Source organism: Struthio camelus, chromosome 26, assembly GCF_040807025.1.
Source record: "Struthio camelus isolate bStrCam1 chromosome 26, bStrCam1.hap1, whole genome shotgun sequence".
Classification (NCBI taxonomy): Eukaryota; Metazoa; Chordata; class Aves; order Struthioniformes; family Struthionidae; genus Struthio; species Struthio camelus.
This window is the reverse complement of record NC_090967.1, coordinates 791045-812959: the sequence shown is the minus strand read 5'-3', so window position 1 is coordinate 812959 and position 21915 is coordinate 791045. Positions and strand designations below refer to the sequence as shown.

At 47.0% G+C, this 21915-nt stretch overlaps 1 protein-coding gene across 3 annotated transcripts in view; it reads right to left on the bottom strand.

Moving 5' to 3' along the window:
- MARCHF2 (membrane associated ring-CH-type finger 2) overlaps positions 1–21520 on the bottom strand; it is a 38697-nt gene extending 17177 nt beyond the window's left edge. The window contains exons 1-3 of one of the 3 annotated variants that reach the window (XM_068920211.1): positions 21254–21520; positions 8120–8347; positions 2460–2655 (exon numbers count right to left, since the gene is read on the bottom strand). In XM_068920211.1, the coding sequence (XP_068776312.1) occupies positions 2460–2655; positions 8120–8295 (372 nt within the window). In that variant the 5' untranslated portion in view covers positions 8296–8347; positions 21254–21520. Of the gene's footprint in view, positions 1–2459; positions 2656–8119; positions 8348–9686; positions 20668–20934; positions 21010–21253 lie in introns of those variants that run through there. The other 2 variants (XM_068920209.1, XM_068920210.1) reach the window with 2 other exon arrangements.
- Between the last annotated feature and the right edge of the window lie 395 nt (positions 21521–21915).

Below are 21915 nucleotides of genomic sequence, written 5' to 3'. Positions count from 1 at the left end.
TTTCACCCATGCACTCATCCTGGACCTATGAGTCTGTGATCTCATCCCAAAGCCTTTGACAACCATCAGTTAGTAATGGCTTTTAGCACAGATCATCTGTTGGTCACCACATGCTTACAGGCTCTGTTTCAGAGGGTTCTTCACAGATTTCAGCAGGAGTTAGAAGATGGCAGTGCTGGGCTGCTCAATCATCCACCTTGGAATTTAGACAACAAAGCGCACCGAGGACCCGTGACTTTGCTGTCAGCGCTGTCGCAGCAACAGCTTCTCTCGCCTGCTGGAAGCACAGACCTCTCTGCCACAGGGGAAACGACTACAAGATACACCGGTCTTTCAGCCTTGGCTCAAGTGTCCTGTTTTCTAAGCTGCTTCTTGTTACAAGGTACTACAGCATCTGTGAGCTATGACAAAATGCATTTCCACATGTTTGTTTCTGTGCCTGAATACTTTACTAGCTCTTAAGCTAAAACACCTGACACCTGCACTCAAAACTGTGGCCTGCGTAAGCCTTGCCAAGCTTGCTGTTACAGGGTGTTCCTGCAGCGTGTTCTCAAAGCTAAGATATGGCTCTTCCCAAGTGTTTTAAGGCAGTGGTTTTCAACCTCTGGAACACCCATTTGAAAGGTTTTGGTCAAAGCGACATTTTATATCTGTTTTAGCAGCTGGGGGAAAAGCGATAAGACTCGGATCGTACTAATCACAGACGTAAATGCTGTTTTACGAACTGTGCGGTCCTAACCATGCGATTCAACTTAGCATTGAAGTCTAAAGTCATCTCCTATCTGGTGCTGTCAAGCCAATGATAATTGGTTTTAAATTAAATGATCATCAAAACCAAAGATGAGTTTTCTGAACTGATGACTGAATGCTTTTCCAATTGGAGGGCTCTTTTCCCTCCAGCCCTCTCTGGGGACCTGGAGGAGATAACAGTGCAGGAAGGAGAGCTGGGGACTGCAGGAAGGCGGAAGAGGTTGGTATCATTTCCTGAGAAAGTTGGGATGGGAAAGGAAATAGCCTCGGGAGTTGATGGGAATGGGAACAGAGCTGGAAAATACAGCTTCTAATTGCAATTGAGACTCAATTTTAATCTGGTGTGGGCTGTGTAGTGGGCTGTGTCATCTACTGTGTATAATACGCTGTAGCCAGTCACAGTTACAAACCAGAATTAAGCCTCACACACCTCTGATGGCAGGCCTCAAAAACCCTAGCTGTCAGGTAACAAGAGTTTGTTAAGAATCATGTCACAGGCCTCCTTCTGCAGCTTCATGCACCATGGTGCAGCAGCATTGCTTTGCAACGGTTTGAAACACAATAAACAGAAAAAACCCAAACTTTTGAAACTAAACCTAGAGCTATGTGCCACAGTCCAAACAGCCATGAAGACATATGATGAGAAATTCTGTAGGGGTGCATGCAAAGCGGAGTATTTATAGTGATGGCTTCAAATGATGCTTCCTCACTTCTCTCACTACCGATGTCTACAGTACTGGTGGGGCATTTAAAACTGTTAACTGTAAATCCTCACCTTCCACCTGTAACTTCTCTGCAGTTGCATGTTGTATCTAACAAATGCCCAGTCCAACCTAGAAGCAAGCTGACACAGGGAGGAGCCTGCCTGCAGTTTCTCAGGCAGTAAATGGGATCTGAATGGGACACAGGCAAGGGCTGCCGGAGCTGCTTTGCTCTGCCACGTTGGTCCTCAGGCATCCAAGCAGCCACTATATGTGGTTCTGCAGCAGCCAGAAACCCTAGCCGTGTCACCATCACACACTCACTTGCCAACACAACTCAAGCTTATTTAGACGGATTGCGCTTCCAAATGAAGTATTTGTTCCCCTTTGGGGACGTACAGCTGAATTCTCTGCAAGATCACAGAGTACAAGGCCTAGATGTTTAACGGTGTGTTTATACACCTGTGCAGAATCTGACAGAAGGAGAGACGGAGTTGGACCCAAATGTTTCAAGCACACATCAGTATTACTCAATAGAGGACAGGTCCCTAGTGAGCAGTATCGGCAGTCACCACATCACTTTTCAGAGCAAAACACAGCAAGGAAGTCACGTGCAAGAGAGCTACAATAATATAACACTGTGAGATAAGATTAAAGCTAACAGGAAAAAAGAATCATATTTCCAAGTTTTGTATTTCAGAAGGTTGTGTGGTGACCTCTGTGTTTGGACGCTTGCATTTGTCTGTAGACATGCAATGTTTCTTTCCTACAGATCTACAGCCTGCACTTGGTAGGTAGCATATGGGGAGCTCACAGATAATGGTTGCCTCAAGCATTGCCATTGCATTTTTCCAACTACAACACTTTGGCCTCTCTGTACAAATCTTTCCTTGCGAATGTTAGAGTACTGCAAGGAGGAGATAGCAGGAACCACAAGAACAGTAGGGCAAATTAGTCATTTTTTGTTAAACGGTAGGAAATAAAAGTGAAGCAGGAAGAAAGCAGTACCTCTGTCAAAGGCCTTGGTCTTCTCTCTACAACAAATTCTGTGTGGCAGAGTTCACAGTAACTTGTGTTGGAAGAGGATAACCATTTTTCCAGGCAGCTCTTGTGCACGGTGCCCAATGTTCCTGTGCAGTCACACGGGGAAAGCAGTCCCTCCCCATTTCCACCTTCATGACAGATTCGACAGATGGGACCATCACTAAAGAGGCAGACAAACAGAATGAAATCACAGTCAGAGCAGTCAGAACGATACAGCTACATCCAGAGAATGGGATCTGATGCCACCAAGCCCCAGAAAGGCACACACAGAGCAGGCAGCACACAGTGTAGCGTGCCAGGCGCTTGGAGATTGTACAGAGCAGCCTGCTGTAACAAGAAGTGGGTCTCAGGGGACCACGAAGGTACCTGGGACACTTCAGGTCAGGAGCACCTGGAAGCTGTGTCGACAAACACTACAGCACCAATGGAAGCAGGTACGTTAGCTTGCACCACTCACCAGCTCACCCGCAGCCCTGCACGATGCAAGGCAGCTGCAGAAGGGACTGCTGTGTGCACATCCTACAGACTCCAGCTCTGCTAACGGAGGGCAGAGAGCCTGACACCAAACCAGAAATCAACCTTGTAGTGCTGACGCAAACCTAAAGGCCCAAAGCATAGTCTGACGACCCATGCCAATCACAGCATATGTCGTTAGCTCCCAGCCGCCTGGAACCGCTCAAGGGGTTCGCAATCAAGTCAAAGTTAAATTTATCACATCACCCACCCATTCTCTCCCCATCTCTGCTCCACATCCTGTGTTTAGCAGTAACTGCATAAGGAACAACAACATCTAAAGTCAAAACTACATTAACAAAGAAGTGTCCTAGAAGCCAAGGTCTCCAAGGACACAATGCATTTAATGAAAAGAAGCCACTGAAACAGTTCTTGGCATACTAATCTCCTCTGTCCATCACAGTGCAGTAGATAGAAAACCGTTCTGCAGGATTTGGGTCTTCATCTGGCTGCAGAAATGTCGCAGACAGCACTGCAACCACAATCACTTCTCGCTCCCCCTCGGCTAGAAGTTTCAACTACAGGATCACACCTCTTTGATTATCTGCAAGATCTGCTCTCTTGGGACCTCACAGAGCCAGAAATACTTTACAAGGCAAGTGCCAATGCTTTCAGGGACTTGCAAACTTCCAAATAACAGGCCTGCAAGTAATTCAAGCCACCCATTTGTTCCCAAGATGTTTTCTCCTACCTGTATCTGGCACCCTCAATTGTGGACTATTAGCACTATTACCCCAGCATTGGGCAATCTTTAGCTCAGGTGGTTCAGAAGATGTTCATGAAGCAAATTCCCATCACAGACTAAAGTCGTTCTTTTGCATCCATGTAAACTTGTAGCACCCAAAGTCCTCCTGTAGTGGGGACTTCTGCACCTGCACAAAGAACCAAATCCATTTCATTTGAAACCTCTAATTTTCTTATTTTGTTTGATGCTCCCTTGTTTTGTCTTGGAAAACACATTGTTTTCCATGCCACTCAGATTTACAGACCTCCATCACCTCCTACTCGTTTGCCTCTTTTACAAGCAGAAGAGTCCTAGACTATTCAATCACACCTTACGCAGAAACCACTCCACCTTCACTACTCTCTCCTGTACCTGTTACATTTCTAAAACATCCTTTTAGAGCTGCAGGGATCAGGACTACACAGAGTGTTTGAGACGGGGGCACACCAGGGATTTTCACAGTAACTACTTTCGTTTTCTGTTTCTGTCCTAAATCCTAGCATTTTATTTGCTTTTTGGTCAGTGCTGAAATTTGCACAGAATTGCCACATTCCCAAGACCGCCCTTCTCTGAACCCATGAATATATATGTACATCCAGGACTACTGTTTCTTCATGTGCCTCGCCTCACACTGAACTGTATCTATATTTTAGCCTCCAGGCACTTCCGTTGGCGTTCAGTTGCCTAAACCTCGGCATCTAGTACCATCTTAGATCCACAGGGCATCTCAGCTGGCCTCCAGTGTGGCATAGGTCTCCTGGAAGCACTGTGCCACATCTTCCAGCCCCATGCTGCTGATGCCTGGGACTCCCTGAGGAACCTCAAATGGCTCTAGATGCACAAGTTTGCTATTCTCAGCAATTCAGTACACCCCCTCAGCATTCGCCTCTCATTGAGACCATTTAGGAATAAAATGCTAGACAGCAGAGGATTGCAGCTCTACCCTCCCTGAATTGTGAAAATCAGCCATCACTTGTATCTTACTTCTTTTCTATCTTCCAGTCAGATATTTATTCCATGCAACAAACTTCCTCTTATATCCATGGTTTCACAGATTTGGGGCTGGGATGCAGCGGGAGAAAGGAACATCTTTTGTTGAACGACCCTATTCAATGCCCTTTGGAAATCCAAGTGAGCTGTATCAGCTATCAGCTTTGTCCACATGCTATTGAGAGCACAAAAGCCACACAGATCTCATCTCACAGTTCATACTCAACTGGAACTCCGGCTTAAAAATGGGGGAGGAAAAAAGTCCACAAAAGAAGTTTGTAGGGTTGCAACACAGCACAGCCAGGATAAGCAATCTGCAATCTTCAAAATCAGCAACACTCATTTCATTAGTTTGCACAACCAGGCAAAATAGAAGGCAAGAGCAAGACCCAGCGGACCAGACTCCAGAATACGCTCCAAAGGCAGGGAGCATACTGGGGAAAAATATTGGCGGGCCACGAAGGGAAGAGAAGGGCCAGCAAGCAAGTGCACTTCAGCTCAGAAAAGTGGGAGCAGGTCTCCTCCTCTCATGGAAGTGCACCATAGGACATCTTTGCCACTCGCAACTCAGTTTCTAACAAGTTTCACCTCAGTCAGACTTAACTTCAGATAGTTAAAGTTGGGGGATGCAAAGGACTAGGAAGAAGCAACATGCAGAGCAAAGGCAGCAGCTTCTGACCCTGTTGCAAAGCCAGAGTTCAGTGCTATAGTGAGCTGGGGAGTGCATGTGGAGACATTCTGCAGCACAGCTGGGTCCGAGAGACGCTCTGCAGGAGCCTGTCTGCAGGAGCGCAGTGCTGACAAACAGTCAGCGGAAGGAGGAAACCCAGAACGTACTGAATCAGCAGCAGCGATAGAAGCATACGCATGCACACCCTATACCCCCTTCCCTCTCCCGGCCAGCTGAGAGATCACGTCCTCCAGAGGATGCAGCCCTGAGCACACTTCCTTGTATGCATATACACACCTGCCCTGTGTCGTAAAGAAGGGGGCAGAAAAGCGTCCACAGTTATTAGGTGCTCGAGAGCTTCCACAGTTCACAGGCATCTGGGCAGACCAGAGGAGCACAACCCTTAACTCATGTACGTGGGCTAGGGTCTCAGCTAGCACTAGATGAGCTAAGGAGACTCAGCACCCTTACAAGTGCTCACTGGTGAAACAGCTAGAGAGGTGAATTTCCCCTTACTCTCTGTCAGTACTAAGCCTAACATCCAAGCCCTGCACAACTTAAGACTCTCACGAGCACTTCTCTGGCCCTCGTCCCATGAAACATTTAGCAGCTAAAACTACCTCCTTTCAGAGGCAGTTTCCTCTTTCAGACTCTTCTCACCTCATGTTACCCTTACCTGTGATTTTTTTTTTTTTAAACACATTTAGGGCTCTGAAGCAATGCTCACCCACTGCACTGTCCCCTTCTCCCTGCCAAATACCACTGCTGGTGAACCACTGACCCTTGCTCTCTCCTAATTGTCACTTGCCTTTTCTTTAGGGGACTTCTTCAGCAGGGACAATCCCCACAACAGGGGTCTGGAGAGGTGGTAGAATCTCTGTCCTTTGAGATGTTTAAAACTGCACTGGACAAGGCTCTGAGCACCCTGATCCAACTTTGAAGTTGGCCTTGCTTTGAGAAAGGGCTGGACCAGACGACCTCCAAAGATCTCTTCCAATTTGAATTACTTGATGATTCTGCAACCTTTATTGCAATAAAGTTCATGTTGTATTAGAGTGACAAAATTACAGTCCACTCATATGGCCCTAGTGACAGACCAAACCCTTCCCCCCCCCCAAGCCTCAAGTGCTCTCATGCATTTGTTGTTTCCTAAGAAATGCATCTGCAAGATATTTTATCTGCTCTCTTCCTGTTGGAGAAGCTTCAGAGTTCCAGCACATTAATATAACCTTGGCTACCAATAAACAATCTAGAAGGAAAAAATTTGCTGACACAGTGAGAAAAAAAATTCATATCGCACTCAATTTTTCCTTCCTTCTTAACCGGAGGGGGATCTGATCACACCCCCACACGATACAGCCTCCAATCACAGAATCACAGAATCGTTTAGGTTGGAAGGGACCTCTGGAGATCATCTAGATACAATACATTTTTCCAGCATGCTATAGGGACTGTATCACTAACACAACCTTTCAGTACAGTCGCACAGTTCCTGGAATTGTTTCATTTGTAAGACTCTGATGTCAGCTGCCGAGGCAGTTTATATTAAAGTGTGGTGCCTTCTATCTTCCTATTTGGATTCCAACTTCTTTTTTATTTCAAGCATTTCCAATAATTGGGCATTTCACATGGTTCTGCCATGCTCACGTGCTGTCATTTTGGGCACATCACAAACAAGCCGAATCACACAGCTCCATCTGCCTTCACTTCGTTAAGTCCTTGGGACAAGGAAGAGACTTCAAATAGCTGAAAACAACAATATTCAAACTCCATGAATTGAATACAAGGAACCCTTTTTTTCAACTGTAATCCCAGGCAGTTTCCCCACCTGACTTTCACTGGTTTTAAGGGCATGCACAACTCCCCACCCAGCCTGTCTCTTGTTATAGAGCAAGCTGACCTCCCTTCATATTTTTATCTTGCTGCTCTAGTTTTGCTAGACACAGCAATTACTTTTGCCTCAGTTCTCATCTAGCCTTTCTGCTTTCCTCCCCCACATTTACACTCTCAGCTTTCACACCTCATCAACGTTCAGCCTACTTCACTGAAAAAAAAACCCCAGCTGTTGAGATAGGATTTGAACCCAAAATTTGACTGGTCTCAATAGCTGAACTGAATAGCAACGCCAAGTGTCCTCTGCTCCAGACACTGCTCAATATACACAGTGACAAGTCATGCCAGGAAGGTTCAAGCAAGCAAAGCTGCCACACGTCCGCTCTAGCGATAGCTGGACGCTGCAGTTCCTGCAACCCAAACACCCTCCTCTTCCTGGGGCTGCAAAATCTACACCAGGCCTTTATTCCAAGACCATCTTGGCACAGGGGCTTTACTCCATCTTCAGCCCTTAAAAAATCTCCATAAATAGCATGCTGTCCCTGCTAGTGTGGTGTCCCACCTTCACCACCGCTCACCAAGGACTCAGCAGAGGCATGTGGGGCAGCCTCTGCTGTGTATGCTGGAGCAGTCACAGGTTCAAAGGCATTCAGCAAATGCCCGATTCCCCTATCCACTGACCCATCTGACTGGCACAAGCTCCCACGCAGACAGCGTAGGCCTGGATGGCGTCTGGCTACTGAGGAATCGCCCTCAATATTAGCTTCCTGGGAAGTGCCTTCACAAACAAGACCTTGCTGTCTCCTGCTGTGCTGAAAAGCCACAAAAAAGGGAAAAAAACAGATGCGATCAGCACAAATACCTTCTCAGAAGCAGCAGGCAGCCCTGCCTTACCTCTGCGCACCCAGTGCCTTGATCACCGTCGAGAGGAGCCGGCCATCCTTCGCAGTGACCTGAGTGACGTACTGTGGGCGCCCGATGTCAGAGTCCTCCACTGACTTGGACAGGGCGGCGCTTCCCGGGCAGTCGCACAAGGAGCCGGGGAGGTGGCAGCAGTCGCCTGTCGTCATGGCAGCTCCGGACCCCTCTGCCCCGGGGGACTGGCGCTGGCAGCACAGAGACCTAGGGGGAACAGCACCGAGGTGAGCGCCCAGCGCCCCAGACTCCTCCGGCTGCCCTCCTCCAGGCCCCATGCATGGGCTGGCAGTGCCCCTGCAATCGTATGCACACCCCGGGGCTCCGAAAGAACACTACTTTCACTAGTCTTCTGTCCCTTTTAATATATTTTATAAGATTGCCTTAACATGTCCTACTTACATAAGTTAGTGTTAGAATTGCAAATTTGCCTTTCCCAGGGAGAATTCATGGTAGCTACCCTTTAACCTGATGAAGTCTTTTAAACTGAGCTTGCTGATGCAGAGATGGGGAAGGCACCCAGAAGCCCCGTGGGCCCATTTCAGTCTGGCTAAAGCAGTACTGAAAATGCACATGTGTATCCTTCGTAAAAGTTGTAAAGTTTCGTCTGAGCCGGCGCTTTACCATCCTCAAGTGACTCAGTTCAGCGAGGCCACTCTCTCTGGTTGCATTCGGGGGCTTTCCAAGCTCTTTAAAGCCTGTCCACCAAATCCATACGGGTTCTCCTCACCCTTTGATTTTCCCCTTTTTTATTTCTTTATGGAAATACGTACACCTTCATTTCCACATCCCGTGTGCCATGTCCCAATAGCAATCGCATGGGTATTAACCACTCAAATGCACTGTAAAACTTCTGAGAGCTTCACCAAGAGGGCAGGAGGGCCCAGATCTCCCTTCCCTTTCAACGCTTGAGGCTAGGTGTGATTTTTGATAACAACCTTTAGCCACGTGCACACAGCAAGGCTCATGATCACGCTTTCAGCACCTCTGGGATTTACCCAGCAAAGAGAGCAGACGGGATAAGCAGCAAGTGCAAGAATCAGGGAGAAGATGCCGAAAAAGCCCCAGTATGACAAAACAGGAGCTGGCTCAGATGAGCACCGAGCTGCGTGCACGCAGGAGATCTTTCTGCCCCACGCTGCCACAACAGCCACGTTCTTCCCCAGCAGAGCTTACCTCAACCCCAAAGACAGAAATGCTTTGCAGCTTCAGGAAAATCCCTTTTTTTTGCAATTTCCCTTACCCTAGTCCCTAAGAGGTGGTTGCACAGACATAGAGCTGCGGTTACAATTCGTAATAACCTGACCGCAAGCCAACAACATCATACTGTTGGAAAAGACCAAAACCCTCGTGTCTGTAAACAGGGCTCCCTTATGTAAGGCACACACAGCAATCCCTGTGCACCAGGGCTGCGAGGAGCACAGCTGGAATAGAGTCTCATTTTGGTGGCTGGATTTCAAGAAAGAAACAGACCCATAAAAGAAGCTAAAATGAAAGCAATGAAAAGGGTAAGAGGTCTAAAGAGGGGGGGGGGAAAAACACTTACCGAAGAAGAAATATTGAAAGAATTAGATGTGTTTAATCCAGGGAAGATGGGGGTGGGGTGGGGGGAATATTCAATCTCTGTCTCCTGGAGGTAGACGCACACAAACAAACCCTCGCCATCTCATCTCAGGAAATGCTTTTGTTTCGCGATCTCTGCACAACAGGAGTCAAACATTCCCACGAAACTGCACTTTCGTCAGGTTCAGCTAAGCCTAAATCAAACTAAAATAGCTAAAGGAAGTAAGAGCTTGTTCCTGGTTGGAGGCTTGGCCAGACTACAGAAGAAGAAGGAGAAAAATGCAGAGTGAGAACGTGAACGCTGAAGCCCTGTAAACACTTATTTGGACAAGCATTAGTGTTCCTATGCAGCTTGAAAATTAATTACGCTTTGCACAATCGAAAGCTTCATCTGTCAGACGGGCTCCCTTTGCGGTGAACACGTTCAAGAGGGAAACAGCACTTTCTTTACCGGTGTCTCAACACCACGCACCGGCTTCGGTAGCAAGCCCTCCAGTTATGGAAATATCAGCATGTCCAACACACCAAGTCCCACCTGGGAGCAAACACCCCCAGCCACGTTTACTAACCACACGACACAAACTGCGTTTGAGCCTTTCCTGCAAGAAGCTGTTTTTAAGGCCCTTAAAAAGTTCCTGAATAACTTTCTCATTTGGGCAGTTGAATAAAGCTGCTTTTCATAACTGACTCTACACCCTTCCTCTGCATCTGAACAGGAATAGGCTCAAGCTTGCAGGCAGGTCAGTTCCCACTGAGATGAACGGGAATCTTTCCATCAACTTTAGTATGAACTTAATAGGCTCAGCCTATCTCTCCATCTGTGTAAAAAGCACGCAGGGCTGGAACCACTTTTCTAAATACTTTCCCTTAAAAAAGAAAAAAAAAAGCTACAAGCCCTCCAGTGCTAAAGAGCAAAAAGTAAGATGATAAATCATTCCAACTGCATTTAAGTCAGCTATTTTGCAAGTTAAGGAGTTCTTTCAATTTTCAAAGCCTCTTACTGAACCAGACAAAAGAAGATATATGCTTTTAATAAAAAGGTCAGTTCCATTTGTTCAGCCAAAATGTTGTTTGTTTTTTAAGTCCAGAGGAAAAAGGTCCGTTTGTGTATTGGAATAAAACTACCCTCACTCCCTGTATCCTGGGAGTATTTATACTGAGGCTCTTTGTGCTCCCCATCTGACAGATACATGCAGCACCGTGTCCTTGCCCTGATAGCCCTATTCAGGGCTGAAAGGGAATCGCCACACGCTGCAGCCTATCAGGAAATGCGTGGTTTTCTATTACAAGTTGTTTGGCATTTCCTTGTCAGGGTCCATCCCAGGGTGTAGCCTGAACTCACTGCTTTAAGATCTAACTGACTCATGTCATTCAGTAAATACAAAGGAAAAGCAGCAAGATTTTCATGGTTACAGTTAGCAGGGAAATAACTGAAATCCAAAGATAACATCTGCAGCACAGTCCGGTTCCAATTTCATACCCAGCTGAACATGAACTACAGCATACAGCCAAGCCAGTCCCTTTCCTGGCTCCCTTAAGGCTTCAGCTCATCAACACGCAGGCTTCCCTCACAACTGTCAACAGCTCATCGTATCCAAACCCAACGTTACAGCAGAAACCCCCAGAACGCGGAATCGGGATCAAGAACCAAACAGCTAGTGCGAGCCACAGAGTTCACTCTGGGCAACTGCGATTTCTGAGCCCACTCCTTGGAGACACATTTCTTATTCCCATAAAAAAAGAAAAGAAAAAAAAAAAAGACCTCTGAGACGTTAGGCTTATTATTGATGTCTCCTCTGTTGCTGAAGTTAGACAAGAGCAAATAAATCAGAAGTCCCTTCTAGGCGGTGTTTTGTATCTTAAGCTTCTGAGCAGATCCAGGATACAAATGGTTGAGTTTGTACAGCTTACTCAAACTGAAGAAAAACAAACCCTGTTTGTGGAAAGTTGGCTCAGAAGAGTAAGTTATGCACGAGGGCTCCAAAACTCTCAAACATGTGCAGCAAGATGAGCTGGTTCCTAGAAGAGCAGCTAGCGCCTATTTGCTGTTCCAAGGCATAGATTTTGGTGCTTGTGCAGGATCCTGCCTGCTACAGGGTTCATGCAAAACATGCCCACATAATATCTGCCTTACTAGGCTTCAAGCATTACAACAAAAAACCTGATCCAGTTTATACCATCCAAAGGGCAACCAGGGTTTCCAAACACCCCAAAACGACTGAACAGCCCAAGACTGTACAGATCAGGCTGAACTACTCCTGCTCTCCATCCAGAAGACTGCCTGCCCAGCACGAACAAGGAAAGGACAAGGAGCTAAAGGGTTCCCCGGTTCTGTTTTGCATCCTCAGCCTATGCAGCCCTATAAGACAGTTACTTCTGGAAACTGTAGCAGGCCAGACAATTTGATCAAAGCCACCAAGAGAAAAGTCAGAATCAAGAAGAGAAGGCCAACAGCAGGAAAGGCTAAGGTGGAAAGAGGACTGAAGTAATGGAGAATTGTTAGCTTCAGACTTGTGGTTCATCTGGGCGGCTCACAGCCTGCCTACGTGATAAATACTTAAACTGGTGTAAACCCTTGGAGCAATTTTGATGCTTTGACAGAATGCAGAGCAAACTGGAACTAGAACCATCTCCATCCTCTTTGGGTGCAGCTCATACACACTGGCTTTTGTATAGATTAGCTTCCCTGGAACATCTCCCCAAAGAAAAACCTCACCTCCTGGCAATGCTGCCAGTAGTTAAGTCTGTTCATCTCAGACCGCTGAGTAATCCATTTCCCCGATTACAGTAACCAAGTTTTGGCACCTCACTACAGTAACCTCAGGAAATAACCAAGTTCTGTAGCCAACATAATCCACCCATCTATACATGAGCACCATTGTTTTTAAATTTAGCTAGTAATCCATTAAATTTTGTGTGCAGATGGCCAAAGATCCAATTGCTGTTTAACACTCAGGAGCAAAGTTATCAAGCTTGCCTTTGTAAATCAGTTTTAGCTAACTTGGGATTGCAGACACTATATTTTCTAATCATATGATCCTGCAAGCATCATTAGATAGCGAACTGAAGGTTTTCAGTGGCTAAAGGGCATTTTCCAACATCAATGCTTTCCTTTTCAACAGTACAATTGGATTTCCCAAATCGTACAGCTCTAAAATATCTGAAAACAAGTTTCTTGAGGGAGAGAGTACAAAGAATTCCTTCCTTTGCCACCGCTAAGGATGCTTCCTCCCACGTGCTGTCTCATATAGCCAATGCATGTATTTCCACAGTCGAAGTACAACCGCAGGTTTGCAGCACTCCTTTTGGCACCCACGTCTGCCCACTGCAGATGGCTGGAATCCTTGACCAGGGTCTGTAGCCGCCCTGCACTGGGAGACTGGCAGGGTACCCCTGCGTCCTCTCTACCCCAGAGGGCAACCTCCAGCCACTAGACCCCATCACTCACAGCCACCACACACCATGAGATACTGCCACTGGATGTATACATGCATGGAAAGGCTTGTGGGGTGGGAAGTGCTCCCTCCTCCTATTAAAACGGTTGCAGAACTGGTTTAATCTAAAAAGAAGCAAAAACAAAACCAAAAAACCCCTTAAGAACTGTCTTCAAATTGCTGCAGGGTTTTATTTTTGCTCTCGTCTTTTTTAAAATACGCTCTGTTTTGTTCTTTAAAAAAGCATGTGTTTTTGTACAGCAGCCATCTAACTCTCAAGAGTTACTCTCTAGGCCTGCTGCATAATACCCTAAAAGTACCCAAAAAGCAAGCAACGGATCTACCTACATCTGATCCATAAGCTGAACAGAGTTTTAAAGCTTCAGGAGGCGATGTGCTCTCACTCGTATGCAGAGCAGGGAGTTCTGTGATGACATTTCCCTGGAACTCCTGCATCTGCCAGGACTTAAGAAGAAATCTGGTGAGTCATAATCTTAGAAGTCATCTGAATGCAACAGACCTACTAATGAGGGTGCAATGAGGCCTGTCCGGTGCGAAAAGTGACGCTTATAGCATTTTATGACATAACTCCAAACACTCAAAATCTGATGTCACAAGACAGCTCTCAAACCATTTTAAAGTTTGGTGGATAACATGCACAGGAAAGCATTTCACTCCCAGGCAGCTTCTCAGTTTCCTGCCTCGTCCGCAACATTTGGTTGACAGTCAGAGTTCAAGGAGGTGCTGTAAAAACTTCAACGTTAACTTGCTCTTCAGGCAGTGCCAGCGGAGTAGCGCTGTGAATCAGATAGTCACAGGACAGACGTGACCCAAGGCTCAAAACAAAAAAAAACAAAAAAAAACATCCAAGGGACCAAATCCTGGAGTTTGTAAGCCATTAAAAAATCAAGCTTGACTTCAGGAACAGCCTCTTCCTACACCTTTATAAGCAAAAGCTATAGACTGAGTGCACTGTAAAGTAACACCACTGTCCAAGGAGGGCTTACCTCCCTCATCCCTATGGCTGAATTTCTAAAGTTCATAAGATGCTCCAAGTTTAACCATGAAGCCAGCATCCAGAGGGGATGAGAAGCTTATAGGGAACAACCTTTTGGGACTCCTGTTTTTGTTACATGGTTACGTTACCTATCACTATAAGGGCCTGGCCCAGCTGCCTTCCAACTACTGTCATAAATACAATTCAGAAGTCCTGAAACAGTAGCACAAGCCTTCACTTACTGGGCTTTTGCTGTGGACAAATGATCAAAACTTGCAGTCTCTAGATCAGGCCACTTTTCAGACACATTCCAAAGGCTGTCCTAAGTCTTGATTATTTAGACTATGGTTTGATGCTAAGTGAGTTTGTTTTCCAAACACAGATGAAGATAGTATTCCAAAGAATGTGATTTTTTTTCTTTTTCAAACAGACAGATTGCCAGGATCTGACTTACATTCTCTGCTGGTAAGGAAATATTATAGCGAGCATTCATGATCCTTATGATGTAACTTCCCAAAGTATGCATTCATACACATCCCTCCTCTCCAAAACCTTCAGCCTACCTGATCAACCAGCCGTATGTTATCAATGTCTTGCAACACTGGCAAACTAGCAACTGGCAAAGAAGAAACGTTAATTTTCAAACAACGTTGTAGGGGTGGGCTTCCTTCCCAGCCTTGTATGAACACAGCAGAGCTGTAATGTAGGAGGGCTCCTGTTACCCCAGAGTTCAGGGAACATCTCATGCCACTCACCTCCTTATTTCCCAAAGAAACTTCATTTTAGAAGTATATTGCCTAATATATTATATTACTTAATATTCAAAAAGGAGCAAAAGGTTGAAGCTTACACACTGGGGAAAAGAAAATCAGTAAAAAAATAAGAAGCCTAAAGGATGATTTTTTTTATTGCTGCAAGTTGTACTTGGAAAAGATCAGGCCATGCCTTACAGCTGCAGCGCCAAAATGAACAAAGTAATCTCAGATCTTCTGAGATGTTTTATCTGCCATGAGACCATGTGAAAGGAAAGTTTACTACACTTTAATTACCGACATCTGGAAAAATGAATTGCAACATTAGGAGAAAATTCTTTGCAGAGGGCATCTCCAACCAGAAATCAGCCATTCAGCCAGTTTAATAACAAGTTTTAAAAGGAAACTACTGAAAACAGCTGGGACATGAGAAACACCTGCTCTTTCACTGTATTTAGAAAGCATCAGGTTTTTTACAGTGAACAGCAACATGGGTCATGACATAAATGAAATTATACTGATTTCATGCCCACCTCTCTCTGCATTTGACCATTCTCTGTCTGCAGAGAAAAAAAAAAGATGCTTTTGCCAGGCTTGAAAGTTTCATTGAAATCATGAACCAGGGGGAAAAATACCTGGCTGTTGTGCCCAAAAAGCAATGCTTGCAAAAAGCATTACCCATCAGCGGAGAAAACATCCCTGCCACACCACCCACAAGCACATCTCTTTTCTGCCCTGCTCCTGCCTACCCTTGCTGCCATCTGAAGGCATTGGAGTTATGTGGCTTTTCCTTTCTCTTTGCACCTATGTCCTCTACTGAAATAAGAGCAAGAAAAGGTCGGCTTCCTATTCCTATAGCTTCAGACAGCTCCCTGTTGAGAGAGGCAGGCTCTGCAGTAATGCCAAAGCTCAACAGCTCCCCTGTCCTATGCAGTCACCTGCCAGGCAGTTTCAATTTATTCAAAGCAAATGAATTTTCCAGCTTTGGGAAATATAGGGGAAAACATCAACTTTACTGTAGCAATAACACATGCATCAGATCAACAAAGAAACGCCCACACAACATTGGACAGGTCACTCCCTCAAAGGGGATTACTCAGAAGGATGCGAAACATTTTCTCAGGATCTGCAATCCTATGCCAGGAAGAACTTGCACTTGCTTCAGTGTTCTCATTCTTGGTTTATAAAGCACCATGTACACTGTTACACAAATAACTATGCTCTGCCTGGAGACAAACTGGAACAAACCATCCGCCAGCATGCAGCAACCCTGCTCAGAACAAGAGAGTGCTCCAACTGCTCAGAGTAGTATGCGGCCAGCATGTAACCCCCATTCAAAACCAGGCAGCAAACTAATCCTGTAACAGAGATATTTGATCCCAAATTAACTTGCCTGTTTGTATTTTGCAACCCAATTAGTTCCCTGTACTCTTTAGCACACTTAGCTTTCCAGTAAAGGCACTGCCATAGCCTTCTACCCTTCCATCCATCCGCACCTGAAGATCTCCAAAGCGGGCATGAACTTTGGGCATCCTCTTCCTGCATGGTCAGTCAATGAACAGGATTAACTGATCTTAACTGATTTAGTCCATGTCCTCCCTTTACCCACTCTTTATCACTACAAATTCCCTCAACTCCGAAGCAAAACTTCACAAAAGTGCTGCAAAATCCCCGTCTCTCTCTTCTTCCCAATTCAGTTTGGAAGATTTTGCTTAGGCTGCATTCACAGTTCTTCTGAAAGCAAAGGCTTTGACTGATTTGTCTGCAGGGAAGTACAAGAAAAATTGGGAGCGGGGGAAAAAAGGTTGAGGAGAGTCCAGAGTTGTAGCTTACCTTGCAAACTGCTGACAGCAGCTTCCCCTCTCACAAACCCAAACCCTAATAATTTGTACTTAGAACAGGACTAGAGCGATCAAAACTTCTACGGCAACAGGTGGTAAAGCCAAGACTGCAAGAGCTTTCCTACATTCCCCTCTTTGAAGTTCTGAGAGGTGTTTTAGAAACTACATTTTGTTTGTTTGTGCTTGCTGTGTTTCCCAAGCCAATACTGCTCCTTCCCCCTCTAAAAAATATCTTAATTTTCAGGACAGCAGGAGAACATTTTCTCCAGTCTGTCACCATGACTTCACGTCAACTGATTAAAATTGCAACAACAGCTACAGCATGTTTAATAGCTAAGCTATGTTTGCCCCTGAGGTTAACCACATGTTATCATCTTGCATTAGATCAGGAATTGGAAAGTTAAGAAGTTTACTTAAAATTGCTACTTAACATCTGAAAGTAAAGCAAATTTACAAATGCACGTTTTGATTGAAAACGGGGACAAATCACAGTTCAATTCAAATCAATTGTAACACTCTTTATCCTGGAGAGGTCTGGGGCAAATAATGCATTTGCACGACTGGCAGGTAGGAAGAGCTCCAGAAGGTTGGTACACCTGATGTCAGGCTGTTCTCTTTGCCAGTGGATATGAAAGGTTCAGCTCCTACTCAGAGATATTTTGTCAGCTTGTGCCTTGAGGATGTGTTTTATTCTGCATTTTACCATCGCATTCAGACTTTTTATAACCTGTAACCAGTACAGCTATGAAAAGACATTTTCCAGCATAGTAAAAAGTGATCAAAACTGTAAGAAGGCAGGATCTCCCCACACTTTTATGCAGTGAAATAAAACAGCAGAGTGGTCTCCCAAATACTCAAGTTAAGTGGGTAACCACCTCTCCCAGCAGAGCTGCATTTCTTGGCATTTGTACGGCTGCGACACTGATGAGCTGCAGCCACAATATGGTCCAACAGCAAATACGGTATAAACACAACAGGGCAAGCGTGAGAGCATCCGCCCAGGAATGGTACTGCCACAGTTTAAGCAGACCAGAGAGCAGGGAAGACCATGAGAGCCTACATTTGGACAGGTGGAAAACCTGCTACTCACGTGCATAACATTAACTTTCCCAATAAGCCATGAACTGTGCTTCAGCACAGCTTAGGCTATAGTTTAGGCTTTTGTCCTGTATAGTTCCTACACAGGAAAGCCATTTTACGTGAACTTCATTGAAGCACTTGGCTAACATAACATTGATTCGGATCACAAAAGAAACCCACAGCTTTATTTGTCATACGACTTGTCTTGTACAAGGATACCTAGAAGTGGTTAGTGTATCTTCCAGGGGGCAAACATAAGTAAACGGAGATCATTCCTCTCTCGTGGTAAGAGTTTGCACTAAGAGCATGCAGAAGTGTAAGTTAAACCGAGTAAATAAAACTGGTGAGGGAAGAGGCTAAAAAGACAACAGTTATGAACTTTATTCTGGAGGAAAAAAAGTGAGCAGTTTAGAAAATGGAAACTCCGAGATCTCCAAACATCCAAAGCTGAGTCAAAGTCAAGCAGGGGAAAAATAAACTCATCTGGTAGTTTACAGTTCAGGACGCCTGATTCCTCCCTTCATTCTTCTAAGGTTCTGCTTTTTTTTAGTATAAAAAGTCAAGATATTTTAAAGACTAATGTAACTTCAGTTGTTTTTTTTTTTCATGATATTTTGCAGCTCAGCCAGTGGGACTACTACAAAGCCACAGACTGAGGACTTGTAACAGTCCCTCATGACTAACAGGGCCTCAGAGGCCACCTCGAGCATCAATCTCTTCATTTCCCAGCCTGCGCTAGGAGTGGTTTGGGTTGTTTTTGTACTTGCTGCTTTGAGGAGTCTTGATTAACTTCTTCTCAGGGAAGCATTGTGTCCTGCACTTGCTTGACTCAGGCCAGCATCAATAACCTAGAGTGGGAAAGCCCCCTTTTTGGCATCTATTAAAGCAAAAAACTCCAACAGAAGTTGTTTGCAGTTAGTACATTCATAACACTGCTCGTCTGCATGGTTTCCTTGGTGTCCAACATGGGGCGACCTCAGTGTAATTCTGCTGGAAACAAAGGCAGTCAAGCATGCTGGAAACAAGAGATCATTAGTTCTATTGCTTTTTTCTGTTTTCATATGTTTTCTTAAAGACTGCCAGCAGTGCGATTAGCTAATCACACAGTGTACCTGTTCTGATCCCGATTTTACAGCTGATATTTAACGTTCATGGTATAGATCTTAAGCACATGCTTGGCTGTTTCCTGTGCCACCTGGTCCACACCTGGCAAAGTTAAGACTTCCTTTCTGACGCAGGCTGGCCTGTAATGCTCCACGGTCCATGCTTGTGGGTTGCTAAGCCTTGTGTTCCCAACTTGAGTTATTAAATTCACTGTACAGAGCACATGACAAAGGGATTTCCCAGTCGCAGCTCCTCTCTCTTCAAACCCCTTTCTGAAGGGGAAAGTACTGTCATAGTTTCAAATGCACCTGGAAAACCAGGGCTTTACTCTCCCCTCTCCGCTGCAGCTGCCTCCATAATCCTTAAACACTTAAGCCTTGGAAAGACAAGGCTAACATCCAGCTGTTCGAAGGATTACTTGGTGCACGTGTAAGCCTGACAACCAGGCAGGGCTGTACGCTCCCAAGAGCAGGGTGGATAAAGGGGACTGGCCACGGCCATCGGAGCTGACCTGCAGCAGCACCATGTCAGAGGCCTTCTTGACAAGAATCTGGAAAAAGGTCTAGAAGATTAAGAAAATGCTAGAAGCTATTTCAGAAGGGAAAGACAGAGAAAAGCGTTTTGCTGGAAGGAAAGCGGAATGGGAGAATGAAAGCCTGAAACAAGGACTGGTAACAGGGAGGGGAGAAAAGCTGGGGAGGCAAGTCAGGGGAGGAGCTCGGATACACACAGTCCTTTGAGCGCAAGCAAATAAAGGGTACAGGGTGTGATGAGGAGCGGGACCCCACTGACAGATCTTCACTGCACACCCTTCAGGAGAGGCCAGCCCAGTCTCCGGACACTTTGGGGATAACTACATTGAACACAAACACACCTGACGATGCCAGATCTGCTCCAGATGACCCTGGCATTTCCAGGAAGTCACTGTCAGCCCTGACTTCAAAACCATCTCATCTTCTTTTTAAAAAAAAAAAAAAAAACCCTGAGCTTTGCACAACTTGCTCTGAGATGACAAGCTGTAAAACAACCTTAACGCTCATCAATAGTGATAACTTCCTACAGCACAGATATGTCAGGCCGCGTTTAGGTGAGCACCATTTCTGTGGGTTACCAACTAGCCAGGCAATTGCACAGATAAGCAAGAAGTCTCAGCCAAAGGACCGTTGCAGGGGTTTTTTGGTTTTTAATCTTGATCTCCCCATTAGATAGAAAATGGGCTCAAGTAAATGGTTGAGACAATGAGAAAAGCAGTTCCAATGCCACAATCAACCTTCCCGCACGCAAGCCACAAGCTCATCCCTTGGACAAATCCCACAAACAAGCCACCTTGGCCTCCGCCACTAGCAGTTAAATTGCCTCAAGAAGGCTAATTTCAGCAAAACAGAGAGAGTTACTGGTTCCAATTTAAAAAAAGTCAATTACAAACTCTAAGTTCATGCCACAGAGGGAGAAAACCGGTGCTCCGAAGCCCTTTCGCAGGAAGTTCTTCAGTTTTACTGCGACACCGACCCGCGCTTCGTGGGAAATCGCTGTAGCTCGCTCTGCGAGACGGCACTACGGGCAAGCGCTGCCTCCCCAGTCACGCCACGCAGCGGGGCAAAAACACGCGCTAGGTCTTTCCAAAAGAGGAAAAACATGAGACCCCAATTATAAGGAAACATTTTCCAAAAATAATTATTCACAGCCGCGGCAATGAAAAAAAAAGACAGAGGAACAGACAAATAAAGGATCGCAGCTCCCAGCCTTCCCTCCCCCAGGTTACGTTTCTGCCCAGCGCCGCGCACCCCGAGCCCGCGCCTCTCCCACGTCAGGCCGGCGGCGAGCCGCCCTCCCGCGGCCAGGGAGCCTCCCCGGCCGCCCGCGAAGGGGGCGCCCGCCCCGGAGCCCGGGCATCGTCCCCGGCCCCGCACCGGAGAGCGGCCGGCCCGCGCAGCCCGGCTGCAGACGGGTCCTGCCGGCGGCGGCGGCGGCGGCGGGCAGGCCGCGAGCCGGGCCGGGCCCCCCCGCTCCCCCCGCGCGCTACCTGCGGTCCCGGCGCCCGCGGCCCCTCAGCGCGGCCCGCGCCGCCGCCTCGCGCGGCTCCTGCGGCCGCCGGGCGCCGCCCCCCCCCCCCCCCCCCGCCCGCGGCCGCCGTCACGGCGGCGCACCGAGCGCCGCGCCGCGCTGACGCCACAGCCCGCCCGCCCAATGGGCTGCGCGGAGCCGGCCGGCGTCGGAACGCGACCCCGCTGGCAACAGCGGCTGGCCAATAGCGGCCCGGCGGGGGGGGGGGGGGGAGCGCCCCGCCCGGCCCCGGGGCGCAGCCGCCGCTCGGGCCGGCGCTTCCCCCCTCTGGCCCGTACCGCAGCTGCCGGACCGGGCACTGGCGCAGCTACAACGCTTCATTTGCCCTCTGCGAGCTTCGGCCTCGGTAGCGTCATCTGCGGGTTGCTCCGGGCTCCCCACGGCGACATTTTCGGGAAAGCAAGGGAGGGGGGAAGCCCCGGGGGCGGGCGCGGCGCGGTCCCGCAGCCGAGGGGCGGAGGGCAGCTGCTTTCCCCACTTCTTGGTCACGGGCGAGCTGCGCCTCCTCTTCCGCACATCCAGAGCTTCGCGAAGTTGGAAGGGGAGTGGACAGGCGGAGGCCCAAATCATCTGACCAAGGTGAGGCATGACACAGCAAGCGGGAGCGTGTCAGGGCCACTGTAGCCTCCCTCCCCACTTGGGGTTTCACCAGGAGGCTTCCTAGGAGTTGGGATTCTTCCTCACACGTGGGAATTACCAAAGAAATCTTTGAACTTCCCCCTTTAACCCCTTTGTGCACAACTCATTCGAGTCCTGCACCTTAAGTCAGTGTTGACTTCAGATCAACCTTATTCTAAATACTTGTCTCTAGAAGAGCAGATAACTTAAAACAAGGCCAGATTACACCATCCTTCCATGGAAGACCATGAATGCAACAATCCCACCTCGGTTCCCTGCAGCTGCACTAGATGTGCTCATTCCTCCTGAGCAGACACTGGAG